Source organism: Procambarus clarkii, chromosome 44 (genome assembly GCF_040958095.1).
Source record: "Procambarus clarkii isolate CNS0578487 chromosome 44, FALCON_Pclarkii_2.0, whole genome shotgun sequence".
In the NCBI taxonomy this organism is placed as follows: Eukaryota; Metazoa; Arthropoda; class Malacostraca; order Decapoda; family Cambaridae; genus Procambarus; species Procambarus clarkii.
In genome coordinates this window covers 24666619-24681286 of record NC_091193.1, presented here as the reverse complement: position 1 = coordinate 24681286, position 14668 = coordinate 24666619, and the positions used below count along the sequence as shown (strand labels likewise).

The 14668-nt window shown below is 48.7% G+C and overlaps 1 protein-coding gene across 2 annotated transcripts in view; it reads left to right on the top strand.

The window, feature by feature from the left end:
• The window catches only part of LOC123745408 (uncharacterized), a 137244-nt gene that overhangs the window by 106072 nt on the left and 16504 nt on the right, over positions 1 to 14668 (top strand). The window contains exons 7-8 of one of the 2 annotated variants that reach the window (XM_045725936.2): positions 2337 to 2994; positions 12772 to 13695. In XM_045725936.2, the coding sequence (XP_045581892.1) occupies positions 2337 to 2994; positions 12772 to 12905 (792 nt within the window). In that variant the 3' untranslated portion in view covers positions 12906 to 13695. Of the gene's footprint in view, positions 1 to 2336; positions 2995 to 12771; positions 13696 to 14668 lie in introns of those variants that run through there. The other variant, XM_045725935.2, reaches the window with a different exon arrangement.

The window sequence follows — 14668 nt, the reverse complement described above, 5'->3', positions numbered from 1 at the left end:
TTGCACTGTTACACTGTGGCTCCATCATAAATGCTAAGTAGATTTGTTACACAGGATCTTCCTTTTTGAAAACCATACTGTCTGTCCGTTATTATGTCATTACTCTCTAGGTGTTCAATCTATTTGATTTTAACTATTTTTTTCTAGTGTTTTGACTACCATGCTTGTTAATGATACGGGTCTATAATTTAGAGGTTCCTCTCAACTACCATTTTTATAAATTGGTATTGTACTATGTTTGCCTTTTTCCATATACTGTATCTGCTAAAATTCCTGTGCACAACGATGTCTGGAATATTAATTGGAGTGGAATGCTCAGCTCAGTTGCACATTCTCACAGCATCCAAAATGAAACTCCATCTGGTCCAACTGTTTTATTTCTTCCTAGCCCCTTGAGTAATTTTTCCACTTCATCTCAAATACCTCTATGTATTCTATGGCATGTTCTGGAATAGGTATTTAGTCAGGCAACCTAAATTATTGGGATCGTCTCAAAGCTCTTCAAATGTACTCACTAGAAAGGAGATTTGAGAGATACCAAATAATATACACATGGAAAATACTGGAGGGCCAAGTCCCAAATTAATACAGTAAAATAACAACATACTGGAGTGAACGATATGGAAGAAAATACAGAATAGAACCAGTGAAGAGCAGAGGTGCCATAGGCACAATTGGAGAAAACTGTATAAACATCAGAGGTCCACGGTTGTTAAACATCCTCCCAGCGAGCATAAGAAATATTGCCGGAACAACCATGGATATCTTCAAGAGGAAACTAAATAGTTTCCTCCAAGGAGTGCCGGACCAACCGGGCTGTGGTGGGTATGTGGGCCTGCGGGCCGCTCCAAGCAACAGCCTGGTGGACCAAACTCTCACAAGTCAAGTCTGGCGTCGGGCCGAGCTTGAGGAGTAGAAGAACTCCCAGAACCCCATCAACCAGGCTCTCTGAAATCTTAATTTTGTACAAACACACTTTGGAACTGTTCGTTTAGCATTTTACATGTTTCTTTTTCATTCTTGGTAGTCCTGTTCCTTGTTCTCAATTTCTGGATTTTATACTCTACAAGCAGTTTGCTTTTAATGAATTTACAGAAAAGGCCTGGATCTGTTCTACATTTTTATGCTATACCTTTCGCAAAGTTCCTTTCTGCCTCTCTTCTCACTGCTGTGTAATTGTTTCTTGCTTGTTTGTAATACTGGTTTGTTTGCTGGTTAGGCCATTAACGACATTGAACCCATTTTCGTGTCTTTTCCTCTCTGGCCATCTCACAATTTCTGTGTAACCAATCCTGTTTTCTGGTCCTTCATCTCTGTTTTGGTATGAATGTTTGTGTGCGCCTTTATCGTACATTTCACAGAATTTGGCATACATCTCATTTACTTCCTTGCCTAGCAACTAGTCTGTCAAATTAAACTCATTAACCCTTAGACTGTGCAATACATACAAATATGATTTGACATAAAATAATTGACCATATGTTTTTAAAACTTGCGCAAACTCCTTCCAGTGTTTTTTTTTCTGGGGGGAGCCCCTACGGCTCCCCGGAGCTATCCATGGCTGATATGGATACCCTAACTATTTTGCATCAGTCGATGTGGGTGGAGTTCTAGGCCTACCGGGGACCACGGGCCAGAACCTGGCCCCTTCACAGAAGCATGGGGAGCAATGGCCCATAGAAATGCACATGTGATTTGGAGCATTCTATATCTGCCATCGACCGGGACAGGCAGCCAGAAAGGTAAGCGCCACAAAACAAACCCCTGTTCTGGTTAACAACGAAAATCGTCAAACGAGTGGACAGAACTCATCAAGAAAAACGAACACACAAGCATGACGTCACACGAGCCGCCATGCTGCCTGTTGGGTCGGTGACACATTTGACTCTGAGTCCTGCAAGCTTTGTTGCTTGTTCATGACTCCATTCACCCAGTCTGCTGAGGGGGGGCCAGGTTCTGGCTCGTGGTCCCCATTAGGGTCTATAAGAACTCTATGCACATGACTGATGCCAAAGTCTGACATTAGCACCAAAGGATACCTGATCAAGCAGGCTGTGACTCATACGTCAGGCTGCGAGCAGCTGCGTCTAACAGCCTGGTTGATCAGTCCAGCAACCAGGAGGCCTGGTCGACGACCGGGCCGCGGGGACACTAAGCCCCGGAAGCACCTCAAGGTAACCTCAAGGCAAGGTAGCATATCAGCCTAGTAAGCTCCAGGGAGCCCCCGGGACTCGCCCAGAAAATGGCGTTTCATTACATTCAACGCTGGTTCTTTAACATTTTTCATACAGTAATATTTCTGTATTTATATACTTTTATAGAAATTATCTTTTTAGGTGTACTATACTATCAACAATGGGCCTGGTGGAAAAAGCACTTGCAGCAATAACATGGGTGCTTCTGGGCCCGTACCCATAAACATGGCAGGCTACGGTTCTCCTATGGGCATGACACTGCCTCAACCTTCTCCAGTAGGTAGTGTGGCCATGCCTATTTATACCTCAGCAGGTAACATGCCTGTATACACATCATCTGGTAGTATAGGTGTTCCTCCACCTGGGAATGGAGGGTTGGTACCCATGGTGCCTCCTGGAGGGCAGTTTCCTCCCACATACCTATACTCTTTGTTAGGAGCTCCTGGGACTGCTCACACATATGTACCACCTGGAACATACGCTGCGCACCATCCTCATAGGTCCTTTTATCTGCCCCATCTACCATCAATTGGTCCAATGGCCCATTTGAAAGCCACGCATCCTCATCCTGGGGTGCCTATTAATTCTGGCAATGGCAGCAGGGGAGGAAGCAGTAGCAGCAGTAGTAGCTGCAGTAGCGGAAGTATGCGAGGATTCAACAAAGGCAATCAGAGGGGGCATGGTCATATGAAGACGTGTTCTCGTTCGTCGGATTCTTCACCTTCCTCGTCACAGTATTCGTCTCCTCCCCAGACACCTAGTCCTGATCATACGCGAGACAACCAAACCGACAAGAGAGGTAGGGAAAATTAGTGTTTGATTCATCTTTATTGCAAAGATGAATGAGGCCTGTTGTGAGTATGTTGGTCAAGGTCAATGAGATAGTGTAGTGGCAAACTAATTGCTGTCTTGTCAAGGGCATGGCTGCATTCAAGCAGTAGCCTATCTAAAGATTTGCCATACCCAAGTGGATTTTTCCTGACTGCCAAAGCAATACACACATTATCAACTGTACCACAGTAATTGGCTAGACAGCATTTTGGTTGGTTACCATGGTCTCATTAATTAACTCTTAATTGAAGGCTTTACCCAGTAGTGCAGTGATATGACTGGAGAATTTGTTTTTGCTTATTATATACACATTTTTCTAAGTATGGTCTGTTATTCTTTGTGCATGTAATTACCTAAGTGTAGTTACAGGATGAGAGCTATGCTCGTGGTGTCCCGTCTCCTCAGCGCTCTTTGTCATATAATGCTTTGAAATTACTGACGGTTTTGGCTGTCAGTGATAACCTATTCATGTTCACAGGAGTAGAAGAATGTTTGTGATACAACTTTTTTTGTAAGGTATTCATAATTAGGATACCTTATATTTTTCTATATATTGTATTTAACCCCTACACTGCACCTTTTAAAATGATATATCCCGTGGTGCGCCGAAAATAAATTGCTTCAAAAACATTATTTCTGAGGGGAAGCCCCGTCGGCTCCCCGGAGCTATCCAGGCTGAATGAATATGTAAAACTTTCTGGCATCAGTCAAAGTGCTAGGAGTTCTTGCCTACCGGGGACCACGAGCCAGAACCTGGCCCCCTCAGAGAGGCACGAAGAGCAATGGCCCCCTCAGAGGCACGAGGAGCAATGGCCTATAGAAACCCCCTTGTGGTTTGGAGCTTTCTATGTCTGCCATCGACCAGGATAGGCACCCAGAAAGGTAGGCGCTCCGAAACAAACCCCTATTCTGGTGAAAATATTGCTACCGAAAGCCTATCGAGCGGACAGAACTCCCCAAACAAAATTATCAAACTAGCATGACGTCATCACATCGCCGTGCCACCGTCTGAACCCGCCCCCTTTCCCCGGGAGGGGGAAGGAGGAGCCCCAGACCCTCCACGCCGGCGATCCAGCTGTCAGTTCTTGGCTGATGGAATTACTGGCCAGTCGAGTGCCTCTGACTCCGGTTTTTGTTTCAGTTCTGTGCCTTGTGGTGTGGACTGTCTCTACCGGTGGGGTGTGAGCCAGGAGTGAGATTCCACAGTATTCGGGCTGCATGCGTCTAGGGCTATCTTCCCTAGGTAATTACCTAAGTGTAGTTACAGGATGAGAGCTACGCTCGTGGTGTCCCGTCTTCCCAGGTGCCCTGTAAGTACTGCCCTTGGGGCTTGGGGCCACCTTCCACAAGTCACCTTGGGTTCTACTTCCTCTGTCCTTTACTGCTCGGTACTGGGCTGCCTTTGGAGTCGGCTGGAGTTTTGTTGCCCTTTTTTGTCTCTGGGTAGGTGGTAGTTTTCGTCACTGGCAGGGGCGCGGGGTACCGCACAGCTAGTTTTCACCAATAACAGCAGCCGGCTCTCCTCTGCCTGGGTACGTTGTCCTATTGCGGGGTTTTTCTTTTTTGTTTTTGTTTTTGCCTGGTGGGGGGGTCTGCCTTTATGTATCCCCTTTACTGTTCTAGGTGTTTTTATTTCAATATTTTCTGTTGGTGGTACTCCTCGGTTGGCCCCCGTGAGTGCACACGTCCCGAGGGTTCAGCTTTTAGAAGTTAGTTTGGTAGATTTGGGCGCCGGGTTTCCTGTCCTGCCTGGGCTTCCCTTAGCGTGTACCCAAGGCTAAGGATCTTGGGAAACCCCACAGGGGCTCTGTGATCCTATGGGTATGTCCCCGGAGTCCCCCCTCGCGTCCTGCGAGTTTGATGGTTGTTCTGTCCCCTTGTCTCAGGGTGACATTCACCGGTTGTGCCTCCGCCATGCTGCCTGTTGGGTCATTGTTTCTTATGACCCGGAGTCGTGCGACGGGTTTTGTCGATGCGTGCTCTCATTCACCCAGGCCACTGGTCATGATGTTCGGGTGCCGGCGGCTGTGGCATTGCTTGCTAGGTGTAGGCTGCTGCAACACTCTTGGTTGTTTGCGGCCTTCGTGTCCCGAGGCTGCCCCGTTTTGGTTGTTGGAGTCCGGACTTGGGGGTGGGGGTTCGCTTCGGCTCTGACTCCTTCCGCTCTTCGTCCTTTCCCCTTCTGTTGCACAGTTCCTCCCTTGCTTCTGGCTCCGAACCGTAGGCGGGTTTCGGGGTTGGAGCGGGGTCTGGTTGGGTTGAGACTCGGGCAGTCTCGGAGGATTTCCTCTTCTGGGGTTGAGGCGGAGGCATTCGAGTCAGTTTCTCCAGCCGTGTCGTATAGGTCTGACCAGTGGGCTCCCTTCCTTAGTGTTTTTACGGAACCCGGCTTTTCCTTGTCAAGCTGAGGCTTTGGGGGTGCGGCTCGGCCCCGGGTCTTGCCGTAGAGGTTCCCGGGGTTGGGGAGGGGTTGCCTGGGGGACCTCAGCCCCGTTTGCCCCTCTTGGGTCTTTGTACCCTTGGCTGGCAGTTCCTCAGAGTGGGGTTGTTCCTTCCCCCTCTGTGTTCCTGTTGGTTTCGGGTGTACCCCTCCCTGGGTTTGGTCCATATGTACCTCCGTGCGTTTGTGCTTGCTTGTCGTGGTTCGCGCTTCTCTTTGTACCTTCCAATATTATTGGAACGTCTGTTGATTTCCGATTTGATTTCCCTCTGGTCTTTTGTCGGCCTCGTTGGTTACCTTCCGTCCTCTGTCTTCTTTTGCTTCGGTTTCGCCTTGTTTTGTTTTCAGGTTGTCTCTACTTCCAGTTTCTGCGTTCCTCGTCTTCATTACGTACGCCTTTCAGGTGTTTTTACGATGTGCGTATACGATGTGTATGTACGATATGTGTGTCTGCCTGGTGTACGAGCCACGCCACCCAGTGGATGGATGGTGCATTTCGTACCTCGCGAGCTGGGGCCGAGGTGTGCGTTTTGTCTATGGGCAGAATGCTCGTGTGTTCGCGTCATTTCTCGCAGTTTTCTACGACTTCTTGGTCGTGTTTTCCCTCCAGTCGTAGCCCTCTGGATGCTTTGGGTGTTCTGGATATTATATATGGGGGCGTCACTTCGTTCTTCCTCTGCTTCTGGTTGTGGGATGGCTCGGAGTGGTGCCTCCTCCTCCTCCTCCTCTGTACTGCTCCTCGTCTTCTGCTGGGTGTGCTCCTCTGGACATATTTCTCCTTAGACTTTCGGATTTTGTTCAGGTAACGGTACATACATTGCCTACTGCCTCTAGTATGCGTGGCGTTCGAGCGCACCACTAGCAATGCTCCTGGTATGTTCCTTGGCTTGCCTGTGTTGTGGCACGATCGTGTGTTTGCTCTGCAGGTGAGATTGTCATGCCTGGCGTCTCTGTCGGCCAGGTGCTGGTTCTCGCGTTTTGGTGGGATGCTTGCCTAGTTGTGCTTGCGGGGGGTTGAGCTCTGGCTCTTTGGCCCCACCTCTCTCTTGTCGGTCGACGGTTGTGCAGTTTCCAGAGCCTCCTGGGCTCTGTCTAATCTACGTTTGCTCCTGTGGGTGCAGTCTGTCTCCACCACATAGCTTACTAGTGCTTCCTATCTCCTCTGACATTGATCAGGTTCTTTTTCGTATCTGTGGCTTCTTTGGGTACTCAGCTTCCTCCTGTGTCCTTTTGTGCATACAAACATAAGGACATAAGAAAAGAGGAACTGCAGAGGGCCTATTGGCCCATACGAGGCAGCTCCTATTTATTACCACCCAATCCCCACTCGTATACATGTCCAACCCGCACTTGAAACAATCGTGGTACCCCACCTCCACCACGTTAGGCGGTAATTGGTTCCACAAATCAACGAACCTGTTACTGTACCATTATTTCCTCAAGTCTTATCTAAATCTAGACTTATCCAATTTATACCCATTGTTTTGTGTACAAAATGTGCCACAAGGGTGGCATGTGCCACGCTTGGTCACTGCTCCATCCTTCTTTACTCTCTTCCCCTCTTGGCGGGGTTGCGTCGATGGCTCCTAACAGGGGTGTTTGGTGTGGTGTGTTGTGTTTGGTCACCTTGTGTGTGTCTTCAGTGACTTTCCTTTGTCCATGTAGCTTGTTCTTTGTTGTCCTGTGGAGCTTTGCCCCGCATTTCGGTGCTATTGGTTTCGTTGTCGGCACCTGGGTCTTTTCCCTATCTGGACACTCATTCCTTGCCTATCTTCAGTGCCTGACTGCACCCTGCTGTCCATGAGGTCCCTCGGGTATGTACGCCCTCCACTACACATTTTGTGGTTGGTCGTATGCATTACTTCCCGGCCGCTCCTTGGTCCGTATTTGGGGTTTTCCTTGCATATTTCCGTTTTTCCTCCTACCCTACACTTGTCTGTGTATCTGGTCAGTGCTTTTTGATTATTCTGATTTTGGGTGCTCGAGTGGGCCTCTATCCATGTTCAGTTCCCTGCTTTTGGACTTCTCCGGTGTTCCGTTTTGGTACCGAGTTCCTTCGATTTTTCTGTGACTTACTGCAGGCTTCGGTGTTGCACTGTCTGTGGAGGGTTGTGGACTTGCGGTCCGCCGCTGCTGCCTTACTGGTTCCTTTTCTTGGCACCGGTAGCTGGGTTCCGGTCCTGGCTTCGGCTTTTCTTTGTTCCTTTTCTGGAACGGGTGTGTTTGCATTCCTGCGGTTCACGTCCTGCGTAGTTCTCCTCTTGGATGCCTCAGGGATGCGTGCGTCATTCTTCCCTGCTGGAGCATGTTATGTTGCTCCTTTGGGTTGCGGGGTCGCTGTTTTTTTATTCGCATTTTGCGCTTTTGTTCGTGGTGCTCATATCTCGTCATTTGTGTCGGCACTGGTGGGTTCGTTGTTGGTCTCCCACCTGCGTGTTTCAGCTCAGGGCCAGTGTGTGGTTTTCCTGGCGGTCTTTCTGTTTTCCTATCACTGCGAAGGGTCCTTCGGTCTCTGATAGGGTTGGCGTGTCTTCCCTTCAGGGTTGTTCCGGGACTGTTGTCTGGGACCGTGTCCTGTCACGTCGTATTGAGTGATGCTGGCGGAGCTGCTCCAGCTTACGTTTGGTGTTGCCGTTCCTTCTGCTCGGTTACGCTTGCTGTCCTGGGTGTTGTTTCACCTCCAGCCTGCTCTTGAGATCTTCTGCCGTCCTGGTCGATGGCCTGGGTGGACTATATTCTTCTCGTTTTGGTCTTTGAGTTGCTGCTTGGTTGGTCGGGCCGAGGGGGTGCTTCCTTTGTCGTTTGGTTGCGTTTTTTTTCGCTGTTCTCTAGGGTCATGGATGCGTTTTGGTTCTTCGCGTTCCCTTCTTCCCTCGTTCCTGTTCGGGGGTTCGGGTCTGCAGATCTTTGTTTCGTCTGTGGTCTTGATTTTTTAGGTTAGGGTGCGTGGCGTCCGCCTCCCAGATCCTTCCCTATTTTCCTTATCTGTGGGTGAGGTAGCTCCGGGTAGCCGACAGGGCTCCCCCAAGAAAACCAGCGTTGAATGTAATGAAACGCCATTTTCTGGTTGAGTCCCGGAGGCTCCCCGGCATCCCTCCCTCCCTCCCTCCCTCCCTCCCTCCCTCCCTCCCTCCCTCCCTCCCTCCCTCCGGTCGGTGGCATTTTTCACATATTTTGACATCCAGCCTAAAAACTGCCACTTGAATCGCCGGTGTGGAGGGTCTGGGGCTCCCCCTTTCCCCTCCTAGGTAGGGGGGGGGGTTACGCATACGGTGGCGCGATGACATGATGACGTCATGCTAGTTTGATAATTTTGTGTGGGGAGTTGTCCACTCGTTCTGCTTTCAGTAGCAATATTTTCACCAGAATAGGGGTTTGTTTTGAGGCCCCTACCGTTCTGGATGTCTATCCCGGTCGATGGCAGCCATAGAATGCTCCCACCCACAAGGGGGGTTTCTATAGGCCATTGCTCCTCGTGCCTCTCTAAGAGGGCCAGGTTCTGGCTCGTGGTCCCCGGTTGGCAAGAACTCCTAGCACTTTGATGCCAGATATACATATCCATTCAGCCTGGATAGCTCCAGGGAGCCTCCGGGACTCGCCCAGAAAATGGCGTTTCATTACATTCAGCGCTGGTTTTTTGCTTTTGGTATTGTTAATTAGCACCCAGGAAGTATGAAAATCCAAGTAAAATGTCTACCTCATGCAGTTTAGCTGTTGTGGCCTGGAGAAGATGTGTTTTTTTGTTAAAAATGAGGCAAGTTGACGTATGGGGAATAACTTTGTCAATTTATTTTCAAATTTTCTCACTTTATTTAGTTTTCTGTGAAGAGCCCATCTGGCTCCCTGGAGCTATACTGGACTGATGTGTATATATTAGACCGTGGCAACAGTCAATTGACGGAGTTCTAGGCCTCCCAGGACCACGAGCCAAAACCTGGCCCCTCAGAGAGGCGCAAAGAGCAATGGCCTATACACTTCCCCATGTAGTTGGAAGCAGTCTGTATCTGCCATCTACCAGGTCAGGCACCCAGAAAGGTAGGAATCCCAAAACAAACTGCAGCTGGCTAAACATTGCAAACCGAAAGCCAAACGAGCAGACAGAACTCCCCAATCAGAAAACAAGCAAACAAGCATGGTGTCACCACAGCCACCATGCCACTGTCTGTGCAACTTCCCCCTCCCTGAGAGGGGGAAAGGGGGTTCTCAGACCTGTGCCAGTTACCCAACCCCAGTTCTGAGGCTGTTGTGTTAGATAGCGGTCGATCGACTCTGGCCTCAATTCCTTGTGGTGTTGTGCTGCGGTGTGGTAGTGTGCGAGCCAGGTGTTATTCCAAAAATACTGGGGCTGCCTGTGCCTAGGTTTTTCTTCCCTAGGTGCCCTGTAAGTACTGCCTTTGCAGTTTGGGGTTAATCTTCCACAAACTGTTTGGGGGCTACCTCCGCAGATTTCTTTTACTGCTTGGTGATTGCCCGCCCTTGGGATCAACTGGGGGGTTTTTCCTACCCCTGTTTGGCCTTGGGAAGAAGGTAGCATTGTCGCTGGCAGGGGCACAAGGTTCTGTGCAGCTGTCTTATAATAAGTATAGTGTCCGGTTCTGTTCCTCCTGGAGATGTTGTGCTTTTCCGGGGTGTTTATTTTCCTTTTGTTTTGCCTGGTGGGGGTCTGTAGGACCACTTGTACTATTTTGGTGGGCTTCCTCAAGGTCCCCGTGATTTGCACACATCGCAGGGGTTCAGATTTTGTTTGTTTGGTAGTTCAGGGATAACCGGTTAGCAGTACCTTGCCGGGGCTTCCCTTAGTAGTCAGCCTAAGGGCCCTGGAACTCCCCATTGGGGCTCATTGGTCCAATGGAAGTTCCATCTCGTTTTGTGCAAGTTTAAAGGTTGCTCTGTTACCTTGTCTCAGGGGTGACACTCACCGTCTTTGCCTCTGCCATGCTGCTTGTTGGGTCAGTGACGCCTTCACCCTAGAGTCTTGCAAGTGGTATTCTTTGCTTGTACTCCAATTCACCCAGTCCACTGATATTGATATTCGGGTGCAGGCAGCTTCGGTGTTGCATGCACGATTTGGTTTTCTGTAACGCGCCGTTCAGGATGCCTCGCGGCTGCCACGCTTTGGTTATAGGGACCCGGACTTGGGGGGTGTTAATCACCTTAACTATGGTTTCGTTTGTGCCCTCTTGTCCTTCTCCTGCTGTGGCTCATTTCCCCCCCTCCCTGCTCCTGGCTCCCAAATGCCTGAGGGTTTCGGAGTCGGGGCAGGGCTTTCTTGGCAGTGAGACTCTGGCGGCCTCGGAGATTGCCCCTTCCGGATCGACAGCAGAAGCATTCGAGCCTGTTCCTCCTGCCAGGGCTTTCGGGTCATGCCAGCAAGCCCCCCTTTCTTCCCTGCATTTCCGGTGGACTCTGTCTTTTCTCCAGATGCAGAGGGTTTGGAGGAAGGCAGCTCAGCCCCAGGTCTTACAATGGAGGATCCCGAGACTGGAGAGAAGTTGACTTGGGGTGGCTTGGGCCCTGTTTGACCCCACTTGGGTGTTGTTACCCTCAGCACGGGGCTTGCTTGTTGGAGGGGTTTTCCTAATCCCCCTCTCCTTGTGCGAGTTTGATATGGGTTCGAGTCCTCCCCAGCTTCGGTTTCTCGGTTCCCTTGTGTTCTTCGGTTCCCTTCTTCCAGGGGTTTTCGGTTTCCCGCATCCCACCGAGGAAGGTGCGGGAGGCCCTTGAGGCTTACCTCCTGCGAGACCCCGGATTGCACCTCAATAATGGATCATTCTTCTTTTGAGTTTGGCTCTTCTTCTTCTTACTTTTGTGAGTTACGAGGTGCTGGAGTCCTCCTGGGTGGCAGACTGCCCTTTCTTTTCATTGGGGGCATGGCTTGTGTTCTGTTGGACCCGCATGCTTGAAAAGCAGGAGTTGACTACAGTCGTTCAGATTTACCTGAGGGATGAGTTGGAGCACCTCAATGTGTGCTTGTTCACTCCTGTGCTTCCTTGCGATATCGGCCAGGTGCAGCTTCATGTGCAGGTTCCCTCCCTTTTGGCATCCCTGGTGGCCAAGGATTTGCGCGCCCGTGGGTATTTAGGTTCGGTGTTGCGCTTCTTTTTCCTCCTGGAGCTGTCTTCGGACTGGCTCGAGGAGGAACTGGGTTCTGGGCCAGTGTCTAGTGCACTTCCCTTGGCAGCTCGGGCATCGGCTGCCTTGTTGAAGCTGTTTGGAGCAATTCTGAAGGAAGCGATGTCTCTGTTCTTTGCTTCTTGCCTCGCATGCCGACAGCCGGTGCTTGTCCACTCTTTGGAATCTGCTTGGGCCCTGGCTCTTAAATTGTTGTCCCCTCTGAGGGGAGCCCCTTCTGCTCCCTGGAGCTGTCCGGGCTGATATGAATGTACAGTACAACCTCGATTCAATGTACTATACGGGGCCAACCCTGTTTCATTGCAGGGTTGGATTTGTTGCAAGAGGTGACCTTCAGAAGGCATTTGTGTCAGTGTTTTTTTTTCTTGTAAAGAATAAAAATGTATTATCATATTATATACTGTACCTATATATTACTACTCTACTAAAAAATACTGTGTTAGTTTTTATTTACCTTATTGTTGGAGTTATGTCCATCTTGAATTCTCATGTAGTTGTGAATACTCTACAGTAAATACGTACTGTGCTGTATGTTGAGTATTACAATATAGTTTATGAAAACTATTGTACACTAAAATTACTGCAACCTTAATTTTAAAACTTTAACACTATGTACTTAATTTTAACACTTGTTCTAACTGTACACTCCACACACGATGTTCTAGAGGTTTGCATCATGTTTGCTGGCTGCTGTTGTACTGATGGTAGCTACAGCTGTGCTCGTGCTGGGTACAACTGCGCTCGTGCTGGGTACAGCTGTGCTATTTTTCTCTGTACTAGATTTTCTGCTACTAGTAATTGCAAAATATTGATTCATTTTTGGCACTAATGAGGCACTATTCGCAAGCCCTGAGACATTTTGTCTAATAATACAGCTGTACTGTAGTAAAAAATTGTAAATTCCTCAATTATTCTTCCATGGGCGGACAAACACATCACTCACAGACACAGCTAATGGCACTGGGTGCCTACTGTATGAACTCAGACTAGGTCTATACTACCTACAGTAGGCTGGTGTTTAAGCCAGATCCTGTAACATAAATTTCTCTCAAATATTGAATTGACATCAAATTATATATTTCTGGGTTATATATATAGTTTAGCAACATTATTACGATAATAAGAGCTATAAAAAATACTTTAAAACTGATTTATTAATTTTATTATTTCGAGGCTGTAGGTCACTGAACTGTAGCAACGAAATTGAACGAAACATGCATGGTGCTGTGTGTACATGGATTAGACTCGTCCAATCGTGCTGGAGTTGTTGTACCAATAACATAAATAATTTCTCAAATAGCAGATGAGTATCATATTACAGTATTTTTTCGTTTAATTAGTTAAGTTAATTAGGATAATAAAGAGCTATTAAAACACCGGTTGTAGAAATTATTTATTAACCTGAAACTTTCAAAGTCATTGGTCACTGAACTATGACGTCACAGACAAAAGTCGGTGAAACCTCACTGTAAAATGAGGTTTACAGCACAGTATTCCCTTATCTACAGTACAGATAAGTATTCCCTTATGAAACACTCATCTTGTTTCATCACAGAAAATGTCTATAGGTAGATTTCAACACATGTAGCTAGCTATTCACGCTTATGCCTTTAAATTAATCTACAAAGATACGTATGCCACAAATCAGTGAACAAAAATCATGGAAACAGTCGTTCACTTGTGTGCACCACTGTGGCTGGTGTTTGGTTAATATGCTTCACTTGTTGGGTGGACCATTCTGGCTGGTGTTTGGTTCATATGGTTCACTTTTTGTGTGGTCCACTTGTGTGATCCAACTTGACATGTGGAGGAATTAATAATTGTAACCCTGCGATAGAATGGGAAAGTTTTCCACCACTCTGTGAACTCTGTCCCAACATAGTAAGCACATCCCCCACTTCGGCGAACCAGAGTACGCTGAACTGGGTGAGTAAATCCGGCCTGAAAAGTGTTCAACCTAGCCGGAGATTCGCCGAATCGGGGTATGTTAAATTGAGGTTGTTCTTTATTTGACTCTGGCATCAGTCAATGTGCATGGAGCTCTAGAACCTGGCCCCCCTCAGAACAATGGCATATAGACCCCCCCCCCCCCCCCCCCCCGTGTGGTTGGAAGCACACTATGTCTGCCATCGACCGGGTCGATGGTCAGACCTGTCGACGACCAAGCCACAGGGACGCTAAGCCCTGACAACGCCCTAGTTAAAATATTGCTACTGAAAGCCGAACTGGTAGACAGAACTCCCAAAATGAAAACGAGCAAATGCACATGACGTCATCACGTCACTGTGCCGCTGCTTGCACACCAAGCAGCGTTGTGTGCCTCTGGCTCCAGAAATTTCCAGTTCTGTCCCTTGTGGTGTGGTGCTGTCTCTTAAGTGGTGTGCAAGCCCTGGAGTAATTTCTCCAGTACTTGGGCTGCATGCGCCTAGAGTTCCCTTCCCTAGGTGCCCTGTAAGTACCGCCCTTGGGGACTTGGGGTTACCTTCCACAAGTCACCTTGGGATCTATTTCCGTTGTGTCTTACTGCTCAGTGATTGACTGCCCTTGGAGTCGGCTGGGGTGTTTCTTGCTCTCCTGTTTGCCTCTGGATAGGGGGTGGTTTTCATCTCTGGTTGGGGCACAGGGTACTCTGCAGCTAGTTATCACCTCTCATAGCGACTGGCTTTGTTCCACCTGGGCACGTTGTCCTCTTATAAGGTTTTTGTTTTTGTTTTCCTACCTGGTGGGGGATCTGCCCCTTGGTTTTATCACACCCTTTGTAATTTGGTTCTCTGCTAGGCCCTCACGAGTGTACACGTCCTGGGGTTCAGCTCTACCAGTTATCTTGGTAGTTTTTGGGTGCTGGTTAGCAGTACCCCACCTGGGCTTACCTTAGCTAGATAATGCAACTAAGTACCCTTAGAAACCCTGCAGAGGGCTCTTTGCTCCAGTGGACGCAACCTCTGGGACCCCCTCTCACTTTGTGCGAGTTTGAAGGTTGCTCTGTCCCCTTGTCTCAGGGTGACACTCACTGGTTGTTCTTCCATCATGCTGCCTGTTGGGTCTGGGACACTTTTGGCCCGGAGTCTTG